The 20,746-nt window shown below is 39.7% G+C and overlaps 1 protein-coding gene across 1 annotated transcript; it reads right to left on the bottom strand.

Annotated features, from left to right (window-relative positions):
- Positions 1–92: 92 nt before the first annotated feature.
- On the bottom strand, positions 93–7,068 carry LOC140312498 (opsin-5-like). The gene is made up of 8 exons (XM_072390295.1): positions 7,041–7,068; positions 6,818–6,946; positions 5,140–5,164; positions 4,121–4,349; positions 2,155–2,254; positions 1,136–1,240; positions 828–1,051; positions 93–663 (listed from the first exon to the last, which is right to left on the bottom strand). Exons 1-8 carry the CDS (start codon positions 7,066–7,068, stop codon positions 214–216), a joined length of 1,290 nt encoding a protein of 429 aa, XP_072246396.1. The 3' UTR covers positions 93–213.
- Positions 7,069–20,746: the final 13,678 nt, after the last annotated feature.

Below are 20,746 nucleotides of genomic sequence, written 5' to 3'. Positions count from 1 at the left end.
CAGTTTGGATTTAATCATATTCTGAAATGTCTTTATTGGAAAAGCAAATTAAAATAAAAGATTGCTGGGAAAGCCTGCTTGAGTTTCATAAAATAATTTATTAAGACAGGTTACAGATACAGTTTATGAACATGGGTAAGACCAAAAAATACAAAAATACTCCTAATCTCCCCTTGTACTTCAAGTATTGATTCAAGTGAAATGGAAACGTCTTCAGAGTCTGTCACACCAGTACTCTGATGTTTCAATTTGCGATGGCATATCAATGTGGAAGATATCTGGAGGTGTCTGAGGAGGACTGTTGACCCCTGAGTCGCTGTCAGGATTGGACGGCTTCAGCTCTCCGGCTACGTGTTTCGCCTCCAGCTTTTGGACAGGAAGCGATGCAGGGGTCTCGACCTTAGGTTTGAGATTTTTAAAGTGCTGTAGATGCACCACTTCCCTGCTCTCTCTTGTGAAAGGCAGTAAGACAGAGATGTCCTTGCGGAATTTGGAGCTCATACCGAAGTATATTATTGGGTTGTAGAAGCTGGCAGACTTGGCAAAGAGGCGAGTGATGATGCTGGTTGTGCCGGGCATATGGAAGCCCCAGGCTGACCACATAGACAACACTGCATATGGCGACCAGGCCATGATAAAAGCAGTGCAGATTACAATGGAAATCTAGAGAGGGACATGAGGAAACAATTGTCAGGACTGGAGGAATGTGCTAAGAGGTTTATTGCTCAGAGGAAAGTGTTAAGTAGAATCTCAACAAGTCTCATTTTACTTATGCAGAAAAATGTTTCAGATATACAAAAGAACTCGATTATTTCATTTTGGCCTACCCGTGTGACATCTCTCTCCACCTTCCTTTGGCGGGCAGAGAGGAAGCCATCAGCTGACATGGCATTTGTGCTTTTCACTGTGTTGATAATAGAGATGTAGGAGAAGAGCATGATCATCACAGGGATGAAAAAGCAAAAGATGAGGATGGAGATGATGTATGACTTGTAAATTGTGGAATAGTTGGCTTTGGACCAGTCCACCTCACAGGTGCCATAACCTCGATCTAAGAAATGTGAGGAAAAAAAAGGTCACTCAGTGATTTGTGAAATATTATGATATTCTATTTGGATAGTTGAATAGAAATGACCTGTGTAGCTGCCCCATCCCAGCAGTGGAGCAACAGACCAAAACAATGCTCCAGTCCAAATGAAGATGAGTGATATTGCAATTGTGTTGATGCTGATGCAGTGAGCTAGAAAAACACACAACAAGGACAAGCGACAGTCATGGAACTGATTGTGGGATTGCTAAATGTTAGGACTTTGGCAAACACAGAACAGAAAAACTGAGAGGCTTCAAACGAAATTCTTGTCTTGCTATGAATGTCAATATTTTCTGCCATTTGTCGAACAATGAGGTCTTTTCTTATATTAACAGCCTTTGCAAACATCTGAGACTGAAAAGGACCTCTGTTGACAAAGTACACATAGTTTTGTATTCAGGGGAAGAAAAAAAAGCAGTTCTGTTTCTAAGCAGTGCTCAAATGTCTTATGTCAATATTCAATGCTACACTTCCAAGTGAGTTACAATGACCAAGGATTGCCAAGATACAGTGCCTCTGTTGCTATGGGTAACTGGCTACCAACCCATCTAGCTGGCCTAACTCTCCTTTAATAGCCCTTTGTATTGTTTAACTTTCTTTATCTAGCTCCATATCAGTTGTTTGCAGCTGCTGTGCTCTGGCACTTAATAAAGTTGGATATATCCCACACTCACCGCTAATGTTCATGGTTCAACCACTAATGTAAAAAAAACCCACACAGGTTTATAAAGACTCTGTTTTATGAACAACCGCAAACACAATAAAACCAGGCAGTTGCTCAACCTAATTTCCATGTAATTAAGACATTCTTCAGCATCAGTTACAGCACCAAAAAAAGAAAATGTCACCTCAAATTGACTTAATAACATGCTAGAGAAATAAAAATGGAGCTGCTGGAGACAAGTGGTGGTTATTTCCACAGCTGAAGTCAGTATTTAGGTTTCATTAGCTGAAAAACACACTTTTCTGTCAGATAAGACCTGCTGGAATGTGAGGGAGGCAGCCACTCTGGTATGAAGCTTTCTTTGTGTTTCCTCACTTCAGTTTGGGGAGTTAGTTCTGACCTTTTTGTGGGTGGCATCCCTTGATGTATCTGGTGACGCTGATAACAGTCAAGGTGTTGATGCTAACAAGGCCGAAAAGCAAGGTGAGGAAGCCGTCTACCTGGAAAAGAATACAGATAGAGGTGATGGGTGATAGATCAAATTTTATCTTTAAGATTTCTGGCAAGTAATTGCTGAGGCCTCAAGACATGAATCTGCTGAGTTTTTTTCACTGTGAATTTGGTCAAATAGAGATCGTACAGTTGAGGAGCTCCTCCTGCCTTTTGACCAACATTTCCCTGGCTGCAGGCTATCAAACTTACAGGATCAGCAATAGGAAATTAAAATGTGAACTTCCATTAGATTTTATCTTGATGTATTCAGCAAAACATTTAAATGACGGCTGAATCCAGTTGCTGACAAATCTTTTTTGGCTGGCCATTGTTTAAGACTGATTATCTTTTAAATCCAGCCTCTCTTAAGGGGAATTATGTTACTATGCTTCAGTCTGGCTCCAACTGTGCGACACCCTGCACCCTGCAGGGCCACTTCCAGGTGACATAGCTCATTTAAGGTCCCTCACTGATGACTTTCTTGATCTTCCTTAGTCCTAATCCTATTACTGTCGGTCATCACGTTTTTTAAACTCACATTTGGCAGGTTACAAGACTTACAAGCATTAAGACATACTGATTTTTGTAAAATTTATATATATAATATCTTAAACCAAGATAAATCAACAGGTTGGCATCCTAAAATTGTGTGATTTCATCATCCCAGCTCATCTTACTGTGTAGTGTTACAGCTACATCTCTATTTTAGTGCAAAAGGTGACATGATGATGCATTTTGGTTGACAGGACAAGCATCAGTAAATTGATTATTTCAAATCAGAGGGTTTTAGTACACCGTGCTTCCCCATGTAAGGTTTCATTAGGCTCAGTCCCACTGACTCATGTCCTGGGGAAAAAACAGAAGGATCAGACCTAGCTTGAAACTCTTCATGTCCCATCATGCTCCCTGCAGTAATCTGTTTTTCACACGAATGTCTTCTCCTCCTTTCTGTTTCTCTCTTCCTCGCTTTCTTGCACCTCTTAGTTGCTCCCTTTATTTACCTCTGATGTTCCCTGTCTCAGCCAAACTCTCAGGGTAAGATAAAGTATCGAGCAGCTAACTTTTATTCCAATATTTCTCCTTCACCTGTGATTGAACACACAAAAGATGAGATCATAGCAGCGGCTGTGGTTCAGCTGTGGCTCAGACTTTGGAGTTTACACTTCTCTGATTGACAATGTATTTGGTTACAGCAACTTGTTTTTGTATGATTTCTCAGAGAGTTTACTCATTCCCTCACACATATCACATTTGCTACCAAAGCTAGCCTTGAGCAAAAAAAACACCCTGGATGAATTCCAAGCAAAAGTATGACAGCTATTTCAGTTCCAGCTGAGGCTGGGAGAGGAGACAAACATCAAAACGATTAGAGCTCTTCAGAACTGGTACCCAAAAACTAACCTTTTTAATTCAATCATCATCAAGTATCTACAAACTAATATCCCAAATACAGCAACGTAAGAGAACATGATTAAAATGCACAATAGATTTCCTCCTGGGAGCTCTGAGTTGTTCTCCGTTTGGTTCTTGACATACTGCTTGAAGAGTTTCACCCATTTAAAGGCCTCCACCAATGTAATCTTATTACAGATTTACCTCCAGCCCACATGGTTACTAGAATAATCCCTTGCACATACTCAATGACACACATACTCACTTCATTGCATGATGTCTGTAGTTTATTTTAAAGAAAAAATATAGAGAAAATATACATACACGTGCATTTTTAACAACTGTGCACATCACCTTAACACCAAACTAAAATTGAATAATACTGCATTTTTTATCACTATTTTGTGGAAAAATGCTAGGGTGTTGAGAATAGTTTATATTGAACTCTTTCAAATTGAATGTCGACTTGGTGAGAATTTTACCTGACAAGTCCAGATCCAGGTGATCAAATACTTATCATCCTTTAAGATATTGAATATTTCCAAGATTCCTCGGGAGTAGCCAAACACTGAGATGCTAGCATCAGAGATGGCAAGGTTCAAAGTGAAGAAATCTGTTGGTTGAAGTAAGGCCCGCTGCCTGTACAGGACAAATATCACTAAACTGTTTCCAAACCACGACAGCCATCCTGCAGAGAGAAACCGACAGTGTCTTTACTAAGAGTTAAGTAGTGTGCAGTATTCACTGTAAATTTATGTTAGTAGATTTCAGTATTGTGTGGTATAGTAAAGGATCAATTGGAGACATTTTTAATTCATTATAGAATAGGGTGGAGTGTCACAATGTCCACCATGTCATATCTCAGTATGTGCTATAGATTTATTTACAGTACAGTATACAGATAGGGTCTTAGTGCAGAGCATACAGTGGAGTGTCTGATTGTCAGATGGTGTAGCATAATAACACAATATCACTGTAGAGTTAGCATTGTGTGGCAGAGTAAAGCACATCAGAGTGAAAAAGAATACATTCAAAGAGACAGGAATAAAGTGGTGACATGGAGCAGAGTATTATAGATCGTTATATTGTGGTTCATAGTGACTGACCTGATCCTGAGCTGTCGGGGAAATAACTGATGATGTTTAAAGCTAAATCATTTTACTTCGTGGTTAGATAAGCATGTTAATAATCCAGAACAAGCACATTTTTCCCTTATATCTCAGTCTCTGCCTCTGACAAAATCCACTGACTTTTTCATTCTAATGTTTGACTGGAGGAATTGAAATGATCCGTATGAAGGAGTTTTTTTTTTTTTTGCAGTGCTGACTAAAATGCTGAATGAGTTTGAAACTCAGTAGAGATATTTAATTAATTTGTAATAGTTCTCAAATACCACAAAACCAGCAAAATAGGTATTCCCAGTGAATATTTAGCCACAGCTTTAGTACAGATTCTATACAGGAAACTGGTCTGTATGATGGATGACTTACCCAGCACTAACAGGTAGACTCCAATGATAGTTTCACCTTGTTCAGACAGGGGAGGGTCTGCATGCAGAGTGCTGAGATTATTATTCCTCCATGGAATATTCACCACCCTCAGAGGAAAAGCCTTTAGCGTTATTTCCATGGCCTGACTTGATGCTTCCTCATTAATTCTTCCTGTCCTCCACAACAGCTCTGCTCTCTTCTGCTTTCAGGAAACACTGCAGTCTTAAACCAGTACAGGGATGACTGGTCATTTCATTCTAAATCCAGCTTAGACGCAGCCACTAATGCCTGACCGTTCACTGTTCAAATGACTGCAAGTGTAATCCTATCTATTTCTTAACAACTAAGAAGATAGAGATTTTGGGTAGACATCCTACCCAACAAGGAAATGTCCAGTCAGCTTGTCCACGGATTGTGGAGGGTTTCATTTTGTCTGAATTAAGCAGAGTCTTAAAACTAATCTCAGACAAAGACTCAGGGGTCTTCAGCAGATTGCAAACATACAACAGTGCTGAAAATGGATCCAATCCCAGAGCACTTACTCAGAATTCTCTGTTACTTGTTGATGACTAATTTTGTTGTTGTGGTCAGTCAAATTATCCACCAAGAACATGTCCAACTTTCAATATGTTACTAATATTTTGTTACATATTGAGCATATCAGAATACAGATAAAAACTGATGTTCCAGTGACATCAGTCACTCTTAAAGTCCCTCCTCTGCTTTATTTAAACTACTGTTTATTATTACTTTATTGCTGTCCACCAGAATAATGCAGAAATCAGTTTGAAGGTGTAAATTATGATAATTTTTTTAGGATCTTTCCTACTTCTGTGACATCATCTGTAAGGTTACATTATCTGTGATGTCAAAGATAATTCTAGATAATGCTATTTCTCTGTAAACTTGTAACTATATCCTGTTTCAGTGAACATATCTTTTCATCTTAACAAGTTTTTATCCATATGTTATCAATATTTATCCATATTATCTATATGTTTTACTGAGGGCTTAAAAATGTGCCGAGTCTAGACTGACGTCATTTGGATGAGAGTCCTCATTTCAAAGTATGGTGTTTTATAGTGTTGCAAGAGTAGCAAAGATAAAAGGCACGATTCAAGATTGCACAGCACTAGTTTAACTAGGCAGAGTAATATGAGGGCATTTCCAACAGCCTGTCACGCAGCTGATAGTGTTCATGTTGAACATGTTGTACAGTATGTGGTCTGGCAACAATTTACATTGTGACGAATGAAAAAAGTATTTTATTTGAAGCAGAACCCCTTCAAAAGTTTCTATGAACTTTCCAGAGACAAGTTTTACTTTCCCAAATCACTTCCATTTATAAAAAGGGCATAGAGGTGATCCTGTTAGTCCTACAACTGTGACTGAATTTTGACGTATTATATAAGATATAATCAAGTTAGTCTGACCTAATGTGTGCTTTGCCAAATTCAATGTGTTGGAGCATCTGGCACTTCAAGGGTGTGTCAATCCCTTTGTGGCTTGTTGGGGGTTTTCACAAACAGATTCTGGTCCAGTGTTATTGATTAAAATGTTTTTAAAGTTATAATTGCACCACATCTCCCCTCCTCCACTCTTTACAGTTAGGTTCTCTGTGGCGGTGCACCTACCCAAGGGGTAACCTGAACCACTGCCCTTAGCGTGCATTTAGCTCACAGTGTGCACCTTGTTTTTCTCCTTTGGCTGCCACAGAGCAGCTCCGCTGGCCCTCAGGATGTGGAGGGAAGCGTGCTGCGTCTACTGCCAGATGCTTTGCTGCTTCCGAGTCCTCCTCATCAAATCCTTTCTTTGAGTCTGGAGAGAAGGAGACAGAGCTGTGCAGAGAGTGAACCTCTGACCCAAACTGTCACCCATCCAGCAGCAAACACTGAACCCAGTCTTTGCTCACTCACGCCTCCAACCAAAAGACGCCACATGATACAGCTTTAGCCTCAGTTATCCCCAAGTATGCAGCCCACAGCAACGCAGAGGTGTTGTGAAGCTGCTGTGGTATAGACTCTGGTTAAAGCAGATAATGTGATAATGATCGGGGAGGCATCGTGCGGCAACCTCACACCTGACAGGGCTGGGTAATATGGTGCAGCGCTTACAGGAGCTAAGATTGGCAACCTCTCACAGTGAAAGTGAGAAGATTAGTCTGTCTGGCAACAAGCAAGTGGTGCGTGCCATGCCATCAATGTCAGTGACAGCTGCTACTGAGATTACACTACCGCTAAGTGAAGAGGTCAAAGGCTAAGGAAAACCCTGCGTTCAACAGGTGCAAAGTACAACAAAACATCTGTCAACAGCTGACATGGGACAAGTGTGTGAAGGCAGGATATTCTACAGGTGTGCAGACATTTGTGCTCTGTTTTGGAAAAACTGCACACTTAAACATTTTTACATATAAGGCTTACAAAGCTAAGCACAAAGCAGTGTCTCAAGTGTTAACAGGTCAAGATCAGCCTAACTCCCGCTTGCACGCGTTGGCATGTGTGCATGTGCATATGTGTAACTGGGCAATCACAGCACAGTCACAGAGGGCCACTGTATCATTAGGCTCATGATGATTACTCTGTCTCAAGTAAAGCCTGGGATGTGAGGGTAAAACTCACAATTTTCCAAATGGAAAATCACAGACACATATACTATTGTGAAAGTGTGCGTTAAAGTCTACAAGTCTGTCTAAGGGTAACAAAGTCTCTCTTCACAGAGGACATAGACCAGGTCAAAAGACCATTGCAGGATTCGCAAAAAAAAAAAGAAAAAAAAGGTCCACACTTTTTTCTCTCTCTGTCACTAATCGAGAGACACAGGGACTGCTTGTATGAAGGGTCCACACAGTATTGAGGTAAATGGCCTGTCTGTCATTTTTGAGGTCAGTCTGCATGATATTTGAAGCTTTACATTTTTAGAAAATGTTTTATACTTCCTAGTAGTTCACAACTCCTTAAGGATTTTAACAAACATAATCCAGAGCTTTAACAGAGGGGACCAGTAACAAAGGAGGTGTGTCAGAATTGTATACAGCATATTGCCTCTGAACTAGCTTGTTGACGTGTGACAGTGCTTCTAAGCAAGTTAGTTCTAAAAAAATAGAAAGTTCAGATGATATCATGTTAAAAAATGATAAACAAATTCTTTATGTCGTGCTGAATATCATAGGAAAAATTCATCTTTAGTTACCAGAGGATAACTTTGCATTCTATTGCAAAACATGCAAAGTTCATACAGCCACTGTCAATTGTCTGATTTCATTGGATGTAATACAGATATAACTATTTGTCCGTTAGATAGACAAAACTCATGGTGCAGCTCTCTCGAAGCCAAGGCAGACCTCAGTTCATGGAGTGACTATACTACAGGCACAATGACCAAACTGTTTTTCTCTTTCCACTACACCAAAACAACTTTGAGGCTCAGCTTAGCTTGCTGTTTAAATCATAATAAGTGCATGGGTTTAAAGTGCTTTAGATATGCCGTCCAGTTGAGCATCATGAAAAAGCAGACAATAAAAGAACTTGTGGTATTATTGGTCTTATCTGGAGCTGTTATATTCAGAAGAAAAGGGCTGCACTGTAGTTTGAAACTGCTTGAAATAAACTTCATAATAAACCCTACTGGTAAAGAATAGATGAATGGTTTTGTATGTATTTGGAAGCAAGTGAACACAGGCTCTGTGTGGAGACGAAGAGCAATGTGGATTGGTTTTGTGGCTGAAGATCTTTGGCTACGAACCACATGCAAACATTTATTTGGGCACTCTGTACTGTTTGCACTTTCTCCTCCGGAGGCTCTTGGTTTTGAGCAGGTAACTTATATAAGCACATAACATTCAGGGGACAGTACACACCTTGGGCACTGCCTACTGCTGCCATGCAGGGAAACTTTACCAAAATATGGTTTTAAAAATCCACATAAAATGTTTATGCCTTTTGGACATGGACAAAGTTGGACAGATAAAACATGCAGTCTTTTCTTAATGATTGTGAAAGGATTTGCTGCAACGCGATAAAAAGAGTAGGGAAACTGAAATGCTAAAATTGTCCTTCGACCTCTTTGGAATTGAAGGGATTAGTGAGTTTGCGCATCTGATGGGCAGCTGCACATCTGTATGGGCATCTTGGAAAGCCAAGCTATCTATCAGCCTGATGTGCTGTGACACCTGGATGAGTCTGTCAAAGGACAAAAAGAGGAAATAAAATGAAACTATCACTGAGGATTAAAGTCTCATTAGACAAGCTTTTCTAATCTCCTTTAAAAAAAGTGTAACTCTGTTAGCAACATTGTTGTTTTTGGCTGTCCAGAAACCTCATCAGGAACAATGAGTTGACCCGTGTGAGACAGCAGGCCAGTGGGACATACCATTATCCTCCCCTTCAGCAAAACCTGTTAACCTTAAAGATGACAGTCTTACTATAGCAGATGACCCATGACACATACCTGTTTGGGCTTAATTAAGAAGGATCATGACAACTCTCATGCTGACCTGTTGACTGCTGAGTGAAAGGGGCTCGCCACAGGCCCCATTTCAGCGTCTGGGTTTTAATTACTAAATTTCAATTTAGATGGATGAGCTACTCTGAACATTTGAAGGCCATAGGAATACAAATACTTTTGACTAAATTGAACACGTCCATTAATTAGTTCATTCATCTATTTATGTCCCATGCCTTTTGACATTAAGCTTACATTTAGACTTTTCACATTCAGAGTCACAGAGCGGCAAAGCATGCCACAGCATGACACAGAACAAATATTTTGTTTAATTTACACAGAATGAATAGCTAGGTATATAACCTTGGGAAGTGAACCTTCTTAACAGAAATAATCATTAAACAATTAGTAAACAACCTGCTATAATGAGCTTTGGAGGGGCTACTATTCATGAGCTTTAAAGTCAAGCTTGTGATGGGAAATCTTTTAATAGGCTAGATGAAATCACTTGATGTAAAGGGGGCTCAGGAGACTTAGGTGACTCTCTAAATGAATGAACTGATACAAGTGATCAACATTCGTGTCGCCTGACATCTGACCTCCTTTCCAGCACTGAGTATATATCCCAACGTCCATGCTGATACATGTGCAGAGTTTTTAACCCATCCATACATCATGTAGTAACATCACTGAGACACTAAATAATTTTTCTTAAATGTCCGCCCCGAAGGCCTTGAGACATCTTATCTTAAGAAAGGGCCATTTTAGAAGACAGAGTGAATCTTTGCTTAAATTCTTGACCTATAGCCTGCTGTCCACTACAAGAGGAGGAATTTCCCTCTCAAGGCCAGATCCCTCCTTCTTTCCACTTTTAATGCCTGGGTAACAATGAGCTGCTGTCAACTTTTATTTCAATGTACAATGATGATGACTGACGCTACAATTATCATGATCAAGTTCTGACATAAAGCAAAAAAATTTAAGTCCAATCACTCCTTCAGGAAATAAGAAACACATTCTACATGCAAGTCATGCATGGCCTCATGGAAAACAATGCATTTTGCCCTCTGAATATTGATTACACATTGATCAACTGATCCCTGTGGATAAACAAGGTCATTGTAGGGACAGCATTGCTGCTGGAGAGCAGCATGGAAATCACATTCAAATAAGTTCATAGATTAAAATCTAATTATCAACAGGCTTATTAGGCAATAATAAATTACATGCAATTAGAATAACATAATCAGACTGCAAATACATATACAACAAAGAAAACCTGAGACATTTATGCAAGCACATTTCACTGAGCGTAATTTGATTTGTCCATTTCTACTTTTCCAATTTGTCCTGGTGCATAATAAATAATGTTAATTAACAGATGGCCAGTTTTGTTAATCGTGACCTCGTTTTGTTTTCCAAAAAAATATGTATGGCTAATGAAAAGATAACTATTTATGCCTGATGGAAGATGAACATTTTGAGCCAGTGATCTTCTTGATACAAGGCCAACTATAAATGTTACTTTTTCTTATTTTGGTTGTGTTGAACATATCGCGAGCTGTTTTATAAAAAGTAATATAATCTTTTTACAATCTTTCCTTTCATATAAAGCTTTATGTGAATCTAAAAAGGGCACAAAGTTATAAATTATATGCTAAAGGGAGTTATTTTTTGCGCCCAAAGAGGACCGTGCTCTTCTGAAACTCCTTGATCATAGTCCAGGCTTTTCTCTCTCTGGACATTTGGACAATGCCAGCTTAGTGGTGCACCCTGGAAAAAAAAGGATAAAATACAAATCATTTAAGATGGAAAACAAGAGGTGGTAATGCCATGCGCACAATGAGATAAATAATTTGATTTGTGAACAATAAAGTATTTAAACCTACTCTGCAAAAAAGAATCTGAAAGTTGTCTCAAATTATTTGTATTTTTTTTCTGTCCTGAGAATCGACAAAAATTGCTTTGTAATTTCTAATCAGTTACTGGCTACATTTAGGAGTAATCTGATCGGACCCTGGTAATCAACATTGGCATGTTCAAAAATTTTAAAACACTTATGGACTCACAGATGCATGACCACATGCCTACCCAGTAAATGTCAAAAAAGTGTCACACAGTTAGTAGAGTATTTGACAGGATTTGGTGCAGCTTGAAACAACTTGGCATGCAAACGTGTATCCCTTCCTACTGTTCAAATGAAATCACTTTTCATTCCCAAAAGTATTTAGTACATTTATCAACTGGTTTCTTTCAATGTCCAGAAATATGTTCAGACCTTTCAATGATAAGTGATAAATATGACTTATGTACCGAGATTGACAGATACATAGTTTATAGTTTTCGCACAGGAACATGTTCCTACAAATCACTTCAACACCTCATTCCAACTCAGTTCCATATGTGAAGATCTGAGACGTGCTCTTCCTTTGAAGGAAGAAGTTTCCTGACCACCTGGACAACATACTAGACAGACAGTACATATAGTGACTCACTTAAGTGTTTCATCACCCAGCTGTAGAACACCTGGCAAAGCCTAGCCTTTCTCTCACGATAACAGCCCAGTGGAATTCTTCTCTATGTTGAGTGTGTGCATTTGACAGAATAGCTGAGTCAAGAAGGAGAGGTACATGTCCTAATCTAACCTGTTACTTTCACATGCATTGCAAAGCTATTTTCTTTGTATAATCTGTTTGAAATATCCACTGATAGAGGACACAGGCAGTTTTCATCAAAGCGAAAAATAGCACCACATAAACTATGAGCAGTCATAAATCTGTGGTGAAAGGAGAGTGAGCAAGTACATTACAAATCTGCTCATCTGCTGAGAATTGCAGTGGCATATGCTCAGTAAATAACGTTTGCTGCATCATGTCAGCCCATTTATCAATGTGATCACAGCCAGCAACTTCATCTTTTCCTCAGCATTGTGCTAAAAAGTGGTGGCAGGACTTAGACGAGTAGAGATTTGGTACTAACAGAAGCCAACAAGCTACAGCAGGTTAATAAAAACATTAAAAGCTTATTTTATCATTTTGAAAAAAAATTTGCTTGTTCAGCCAGCCAAATGTCATGGATCAACATAATGATTCAGTTAGAGTCAAGTCTTTGGCTCCACTGGTTAATGTATGCCCTGAGGTAAAAATCAGGTACATTAACTGCTGCTAAATGTCCCATTTAGTTCACGAGCTATGTGATAATTATGTCTACTGTTTGGTGTGGAACAGTTGTTTAGGTGCACTAAAGCAGTGAGAGTGAACCTAGTGAAAAAGAGAAATAAATGTTGTGGGCCAGACAACTAAACACAGACCTTAAAAATGCAGTTAGATTCAGATTCACTGGGGTCAAGTGATTATTCTCTTTCACCATGTCTTCTTATGCTCTATCATTATTTTTTAAATACACCTTAAATTGCTGTAATGAACTCCCAGGTTTGGATGGATATGCAATATGAGGCTAGATATAAGTAGTACCACACAGCACATTGCAGGTGAATTCACATTTTACTTTTACTTTAATCATACAGTGAATTACAGAGGGTGCTGCAATGGTGCTCATTAAATCTGTAATTCTTGGTGCTGAGCTGCCCTGTCATATCTCAGAATCCCAATCTCAAACATCTAATCATTACCACAGTCTTCTTCCTGTTCCATGTGAGTTTCCTAAACGTAATCACTGTAAAAGTTGTTTATGGATGCAGCTTTTTCTGTGACTCTAAGACAGTCTAAGACAGCTATTTGTAAGAATGTATAGAATACGATCTGTGGTGTTTCTCAGAAAATCAGCAGAAGTTGACATGACATATTTCCAAAACACCATTCCCAGATTGATCAAACTCTCTGTCCCTTTTCCCCAAACAGAGTGCAGTTCATGCCATGGTCTTGGCCCTGGATAAGGAAACCTCTGTTTTACAGCTCATGTGACAGTCTGGCTCCTGTGCAGAGTGCTCCTGGACAAGTTCAGCTAAAGGCTCAGGCTAAATGAGAGAAACCAATCTAGCAGTGTGATTTTCTTGGCAGCCAGTCAAGGTAAAACAGACTTCTTCACACCAGTGTTACCACAAATATACATTTGCACAGAAAAGCCATGGATTTTCAAATGTCTTTTTCCAAAACACTGTCCCAAAGTGATACAACGTACAGCATAGAAAAGAGCTATAAAAAACAAACCACAGCATGTTAGATGTGTGTTAGATTTAGTTGTGAATGGCGCTGTGAGATACTGTGAGATGTTGTAAGACTTAAAGAGATGAAAGCTCTCTAGCCCTCCTCCTGAGCTCATGGCCAAGACATTCTACTTTGAAATATCCTGATGAAACTAAGAATCACCGAAGGCAAATATAAACAAGACGTCTTTTTGATGTCTCGTACAAAAGACACTGAAATGACATGTTGCTTTCATCAAATAAAGAAATGCGTTTGACATTCGCCTCATAAATTTATGAGCTTTATTTGACTGAAGCTGTATCACATGCCATATTTAATACGAATAAGCTTTGTATGTTTAATTAAAAAAAAAAAAAGCTGAATGGAGCTTATGAAAGGTAGGCCAACGTGTTCAGATCGGCAAACATGCAAATTTGGAAACTGCGTCAGTTCTAATAAGTTTATTTTTAATGCCATATCAGGAATGTGTGCTTAACTCTCCTTATACCTGCCAAAGCAAATTACTTTCAAAAGGCCTACATATAATCTGCACATACTTACTCCACCACATTCAAAAGAATGTTTGGATAGGAGGAGCTATGTGTGCTTTGTGATTGGGATTTGATAGACCCAAAAAGCAATTTAGAACTTGCCTAAGATGTTGTTTCATCAAGCAGAAGAACTTTTCCCTTGTCCTTATCAACTCAGTCGTATTGCTGTGATGTGGAAAATATTTTTTGGTATAGGATTTGGAGAAAGGAGAGGAAAGGGAGGGTTTTTCTATACCCACTTAATCCAATTTGCGGGGGGTCTGGAGTCTGCTCCAGCTGCCATTGAGTGAGAGACAGGGTGAAACCTTTACGGGTCACCAGTCCATAACTATGCCACATAGAAACAAACAACCATGCACACTCTCACTCACTCTTGGGTATCATTTAAAGTCATCAATTAACCTAACATGCATGTTTTTGGATGGTGGGAAGAAGCTTGAGTACCTGGAATAAACCCACCTATGCACCGGGAGAACATGCAAACTTCACACAAAAGGCCCCAGCTGGCAGTCAAACTAGCAACCCTCTTGGGACCCCTGGCTGTGAAGCGACAATGCTAACTACCACACCACTGTACAGCCAGGAGGGTTTTTCACTGAGTGGAATCACTGATCACAACTATATTGGATTTTTTGCCTAGCCATGGTCCTCTTTCATAATCATGATTTATTTTTTTTAGGATGTCCATTATAGGTAAAGTCATTAATAATAACATTGGTGATTCTTTTACTTTAGCACCACCACATGGACAAAATGTATGATTTTTTCTGCAAAAATAATTTGTTGGTCAAATATTGATTTTGGGATACTACCAAGCTAAACCACTTTAAACTGGTTAACATCATAAAAGTTGCTTATAACAAATGTTAACATGTAAGAAAACTGATCCTAGCAACTAGACCAGGACACCCCTTTACCAAAGCAGCGACTCAAAGAGCTAAAAGTTGCTGGATGCGATATTATATCATATTTAGGATCAGCCAATGCCACTTTGACACCCACCCATGTTTTATGGACACGCTATATATACAGTAAGGACAAAGACAACACTGTTTTCTAGAGGCATCTTGAATTGATTTGGACTGAGAGATAGCATTCATTTAAGGTTAGTTCTTTGCACTATTGTTATACCTCACATTTTTTAATGCAGTGATGAACTGTTTTTCAGCTATTTTTCTGAACCAAGGCAATAATTTCCACTGCAGACTTGTACCTTGAGGTCACAACCATTCAATGTTTGGCCTTGCCTCTCGGGACTTCTTTGCATTCTTTGAGTGGTCTAATGATATTATGCAGAGCAGATGATGAAACTCCAGAATGATTTGCAATTTGACGTTCAGAATTTTTATTTCTTTCACAGAGTAGTGAACCCCTCCCCATCTTTACCTCTGAAATAAATATGGGGTATCAACAATTTGCAAATCAATGCATAGAATTTTTGTTTATATTTTACAAAGAGTACGCACTTTTATTGAAACAGCTTTTTAATGTGCAGCTGGTCATGTAGGGAATATATGCCAAGTGACTGAAATTAAATTTTTAATCTAATAGTAATAACGCTCATGCTTTAAAACCTTACAGGTGTTTAGTCCTATTGCTTGTGGGAGCACTTCAGATCAACCAGACAAAACTGATGCTCAGTGAACCTGACCTGGCTCAGGGGTGGAGTGGAACTATTGCTCCTGTTCTCACATGAATGTCCTGAGGGAGGGGCAACAAAGAGGAAAAAAAGGGAAGGAAATTGTGTGAAAAAGACATGATGACAGAAGGGGAATTATTGCTCAGTCCTCACTGCACTTTCACTTTTCATCAAGCGTTTTGACTGCACTTAAGCTGAAGGAATGCACCGCGGGGCAGCCTGCCGCTCACCCTGACCGTGCATCATTCCGCTTCCCCTCCCTGCGTCAACCCACGTCTTAACATGTCCACTTTAGTCCAAGACGTATCCTGAGCATCATCCGATATTTGTCCTAAGAAAAGGGAGGATATTACTGTTCTCTAGCATTATACATAAAGCTTTGTATAGCTTAAAAACTTATCTTGGAATGTTTCTTGGCCATCTGTAAGTGATACTGAAAATAGACCATTGCAGAGATGCGTTGACAAGCTGATGTCAAGTCCAATACATCTGTTTCTGAGAAGTGAAAGGCGAGGGTGTGGCTCCTGAGGTTACTGAGATTAATGGCTTTGCAGGTCATGTGCAGGCATGACAGACGTTTTGCTCCCTTCCATCCACCTTGATGTTTTGCAGCTTTAGCAGGCTGCAGTGAGAGTGAAAATACATGAGTTTGGCTTTGGTCACTTCAAAACCTGCAGGTAGATGCATCTCCTCTTGGGGATTAGAAATAAAAATCTACAGAAAAAGGAGTTTCTGTTCCACACAATGGCCTGAAAAAAAATAATGACATGACTGTGATCGTTCTTATACACTCACAGCAAAGGGTTTCTGGGTTTGATCCTTCTGCTTTCAATAGTCCAAAAACATGCTGTTAAGCTATAGAAATATCATAAGCATGAATGTGAGCATGGATTGTTAACCGTGGTTTTTTTTGCCAGCTGAATGTCTGTTGACTGCTGTCAACCGGTGTCAGCTGTGATTGGCTGCAGCTACACGCAACCTTCAAGGACTAGCAAGCATAGTTACAGTGATAGACAGACAGACTGTAAGAGTAGTCCTTACTGGCTTCCCCACATCTCTTTTGTCTGCTGGAGCAAACATTTAACCAACATCAGGTAATGTAAACTCTTTCTACAAATCCATATCAGGCTAAAGCAAACATGTCCTGAACACGAACTTAATACACGATTCTCAATTTGTTTTGAAGCTAATGTAATGTTTTTCTTGAAATGTTTCTTTATAATTCTTAACCCAGTTGTGCTTATTGGTCTAAACTGAGGCTGACCTGGCACAAAGGAGGCCCATGTTCACATGTGCACTATATAGGTTACTGTACTTCTATATCTACATACAAACACCCTTTTTTTGGAAGCCCACTGACACACACACTGACACAAATAACTAGTAAAAAAGGAAAAGAAATTGGCTCATAAAAGACAGATGTTGCCATCGGAGAGAGCATTAGTCTTGGCTTCCAGCCTCCCACAAGAGATAAAGATAACACTCTCGTGCTAAATGAAGTTATGTATTGGGTGTGCTGGCCAGTGGAACAGTAGCAGCCAGTCCTGGAAAGTGGACACAATTCAACCCTTGAGGGCTTTCCGTTACGTGAGCCCAAAACCACATCCTTCAACTCGGGGGTGATTAAAAGACCAAATCCCGATGGAAATACTCTTCTCCAAGACTCGCCAATTTACAATCAAGCTTTTCTTAAAAACACCCGAGCCCACAGCGACTCTAGATGGTGCTGAACACTGTCAGACACTGTCAGACGGCTCTCTCTTTGGAGTTTTAACATTCTGTGTAAGGAATGACAATTGACAAATGTGTCAAGTTTATAATTAACACCTCCGTGGACCGAAAGCACAATCACAACAACTTCACATGCCCTAAAGTGAGACACGTGCTGCCACTTTAACGCCGCAATCCACATGCTGTTCTCATAATGGGCCACTTGAAGAAACAATCACTAAGTGTTTGCTCAGTCAGAGAGGTCTTCGCCATGTTGAATATTCTTCTACAGTCAACGGGGTGGGCTGTCTCACTGGAGGTATCGAATGATCATCTATTCTGTTCTGACTTGAGTGGATGTAGTGTTCAAAACATCAATGAGCCACTGTGGAGGTGCAGGACTCAGACAAGCAGCCAGAAAGGGGAACTGTCAGTCATTTACAAAGTTTAGATCACTTCAATAACTATCTTCTGTCAGTTTGAGCATGTGAAGCACATTGTTTGCATCTGTTAACTGCTTTCTACTGTCATTACACACTACTTAAATAAATGTCTTGTAAGAGTGTTTCTGTGGGGAGGTTTTATCACCGGCAAACTTTTATTTTCTACGCAGACATCTATATTGAAAGGTGGGAAAATAACTTAACTATGTGGTGATACAACTCGTATCTCATAAAGACGGTTTGTTTATCACCAAGGATGCTCTCAGGGCAGAGTAAACAGAAGAAAGGGCGATGACTAAACCCTAACCTCTAACACTCTTCATTCCTGTCTGGCGTCATGAAAGAAGCTCTTCAGTCGTGACATGTTAAAAAAAATAAACTCCATCTACAATCTCTCCCTTGGGGGAAAAACTGAGTAGGTGTGGTTGCAGCTCTGAGGATGAGCGCTTTGCACATTTATCTCCTTTGAAAAGAAAACGGTGGGAAGTAAAACTCTAAGGGCAAACTCGACAGACTTCACGAATTGCAGAAAATGTTTGTAAAATCTGTAAACAAAACCAAAGGAACAGATGATGCAGCCACTGGGCCTCATGAAGCGTGCACGACGCCACCAGCTAACCATAGGAAGGAGCTTTGGGAATGCAAGCAAAGTTTAGAGGACACCAAAAGAAAACAAAAAACTGATTCACGCTTGGCATGAGTTTCATGCCATGTTAATATGAGGTGGGCAGTTTTAGGGTCCAGCCAAAACAGCTGCATCATGTAATGTCACTGCAGCACATACATGTAGGTGCATGAACACGCCAAGTGTAAACTGTCAGATATACCCCAAACTGAAAGCTTAGTCAATACATAATTCAAACTGACAGTCAGCACAGCTTAACATGGACTTTATTTTTTATTTATGGCATTCAACTGAATTCCACACATCTGTGGCTGCAAGCAAAGCATCTGCCCCTACTGACGGCAGTCATGGAACTGTAGCACCATCTACCTACAAGAAAGGCACCACCCTCCTTCTCACTTCAACGCAAGAATTCCAGTTATTAGAAGATGAAAATTAAAAGTTTAAGCATGGCATAAATTTCCATTGTTATGCTGATGATACTCAGCGGTACTTATCTATGAATCCAGATGAAACCAATAGGTTGGTCAGACTACAAGCCTGCCTTAAAGACAAAAAGACCTGGATGACTCAGAACTGTCTGCTTTTAAATTCAGACAAAACTGAAGTTGTTCTCTTTGGACCAGAGTGCTTCAGGGAGAAATTGTCTAGTTATATAGTTACTCTAGATGGTATTTCCTTGGCTTCTAGTTCTACAGTGAGGAACCTTGGAGTTATTTTTGACCAGAATTTATCATTTGACGCACATATAAAACTGGTTTCTAGGACTGCCTTCTTTCACCTTCGTAATATTGCTAAAATCAGGACCATCCTGTCTCAGGGTGATGCAGAGAAACTAGTTCATGCATTTGTTACTTCAAGATTGGACTACTGTAATTCCTTATTATTGGGCTGTCCCACATATTCTCTGAAAAGCCTCCAGCTGATCCAAAATGCTGCAGCCAGAGTTCTGATGAGAACTAACAGGAGAGATCATGTTTCTCCAGTTTTAGCTTCTCTTCATTGGCTCCCTGTTAAATTCAGAATAGAATCTAAGATTCCTCTCCTCACATATAAAGCGTTTAATGACCGAGCTCCATCATATCTTAAAGATCTCATTGTAAGGTATTTTCCTAACAGAGCACTTCGCTCCCAAACTGCAGGTTTACTTGTTGTTCCCAGAGTTTCTAAAAGTAGAATGGGAGGTAGAGCCTTCAGTTATCAGGCCCCTCTCTTGTGGAATAAGCTGCCAGTAAATGTCCGGGAAGCAGACACCCTTTCCACTTTTAAGATTAGGCTTAAAACTTTCCTTTTTGATAAAGCTTATAGTTAGGGATGGCTCAGGTAATCCTGAAACATCCCATAGTTAAGCTGCTATAGGCTTAGACTGCTGGGGGACCTCATCTGTCACACCTTTCCTCACTTTGCTCTCTTTTCCCTGTTTAATTTCTCAAATGATATTATGTACATGTGACATTATTGTGGTTATTAACTTGTGTTTCCCTGTTCCAACAGATATCCTTTGAATGGCGTTATGGTGTTTTTTCCCCCCTCTTTTCCGTCTTCTCAAACCCCAGCTGGTCGAGGCGGATGGCCACCCTTCCTGAGTCTGGTTCTGCCAGAGGTTTCTTCCTGTTAAAAGGGAGTCGTTCCTTTCCACAGTCGCCTCAGGCACGCTCAGGACGGGAGATTGGACTGAAGACAAGTTTCGGTGCAATCTGTTGGTTTCCTTAGCTAGGATATTAATTTTTGAATTGGCTCTATATGAATTAATTGGATTATGATTACAATGAATTGAATTCCAATTGGCTTGAATTGGACTATATTACTTAAGTGCCTTGAGATGACAATTGTTGTAATCTGGCGCTATATAGATAAAATTTAACTGAATTGAATTGAAAACCAAAAATAATGTTAAATAAAACAATGCTTTATACATGTCGTAAAAATGAGTTTCTCAGCTATACGTCTTTATCCGACTTTATTGTTCTTTAGATCTTTGTGTTTTTTCGTTACTGTGACTCAGACAAAGATGAAGAAAATGTGGCGTCTGCTTTAGGGGGGTAAAGAGAAACACTGAGAAAAC

This window comes from Leuresthes tenuis, unplaced genomic scaffold, assembly GCF_036924035.1.
Source record: "Leuresthes tenuis unplaced genomic scaffold, fLeuTen1.0.hap1 SCAF_8, whole genome shotgun sequence".
In the NCBI taxonomy this organism is placed as follows: domain Eukaryota; kingdom Metazoa; phylum Chordata; class Actinopteri; order Atheriniformes; family Atherinopsidae; genus Leuresthes; species Leuresthes tenuis.
This window is presented reverse-complemented; position numbering and strand designations above follow the sequence as displayed.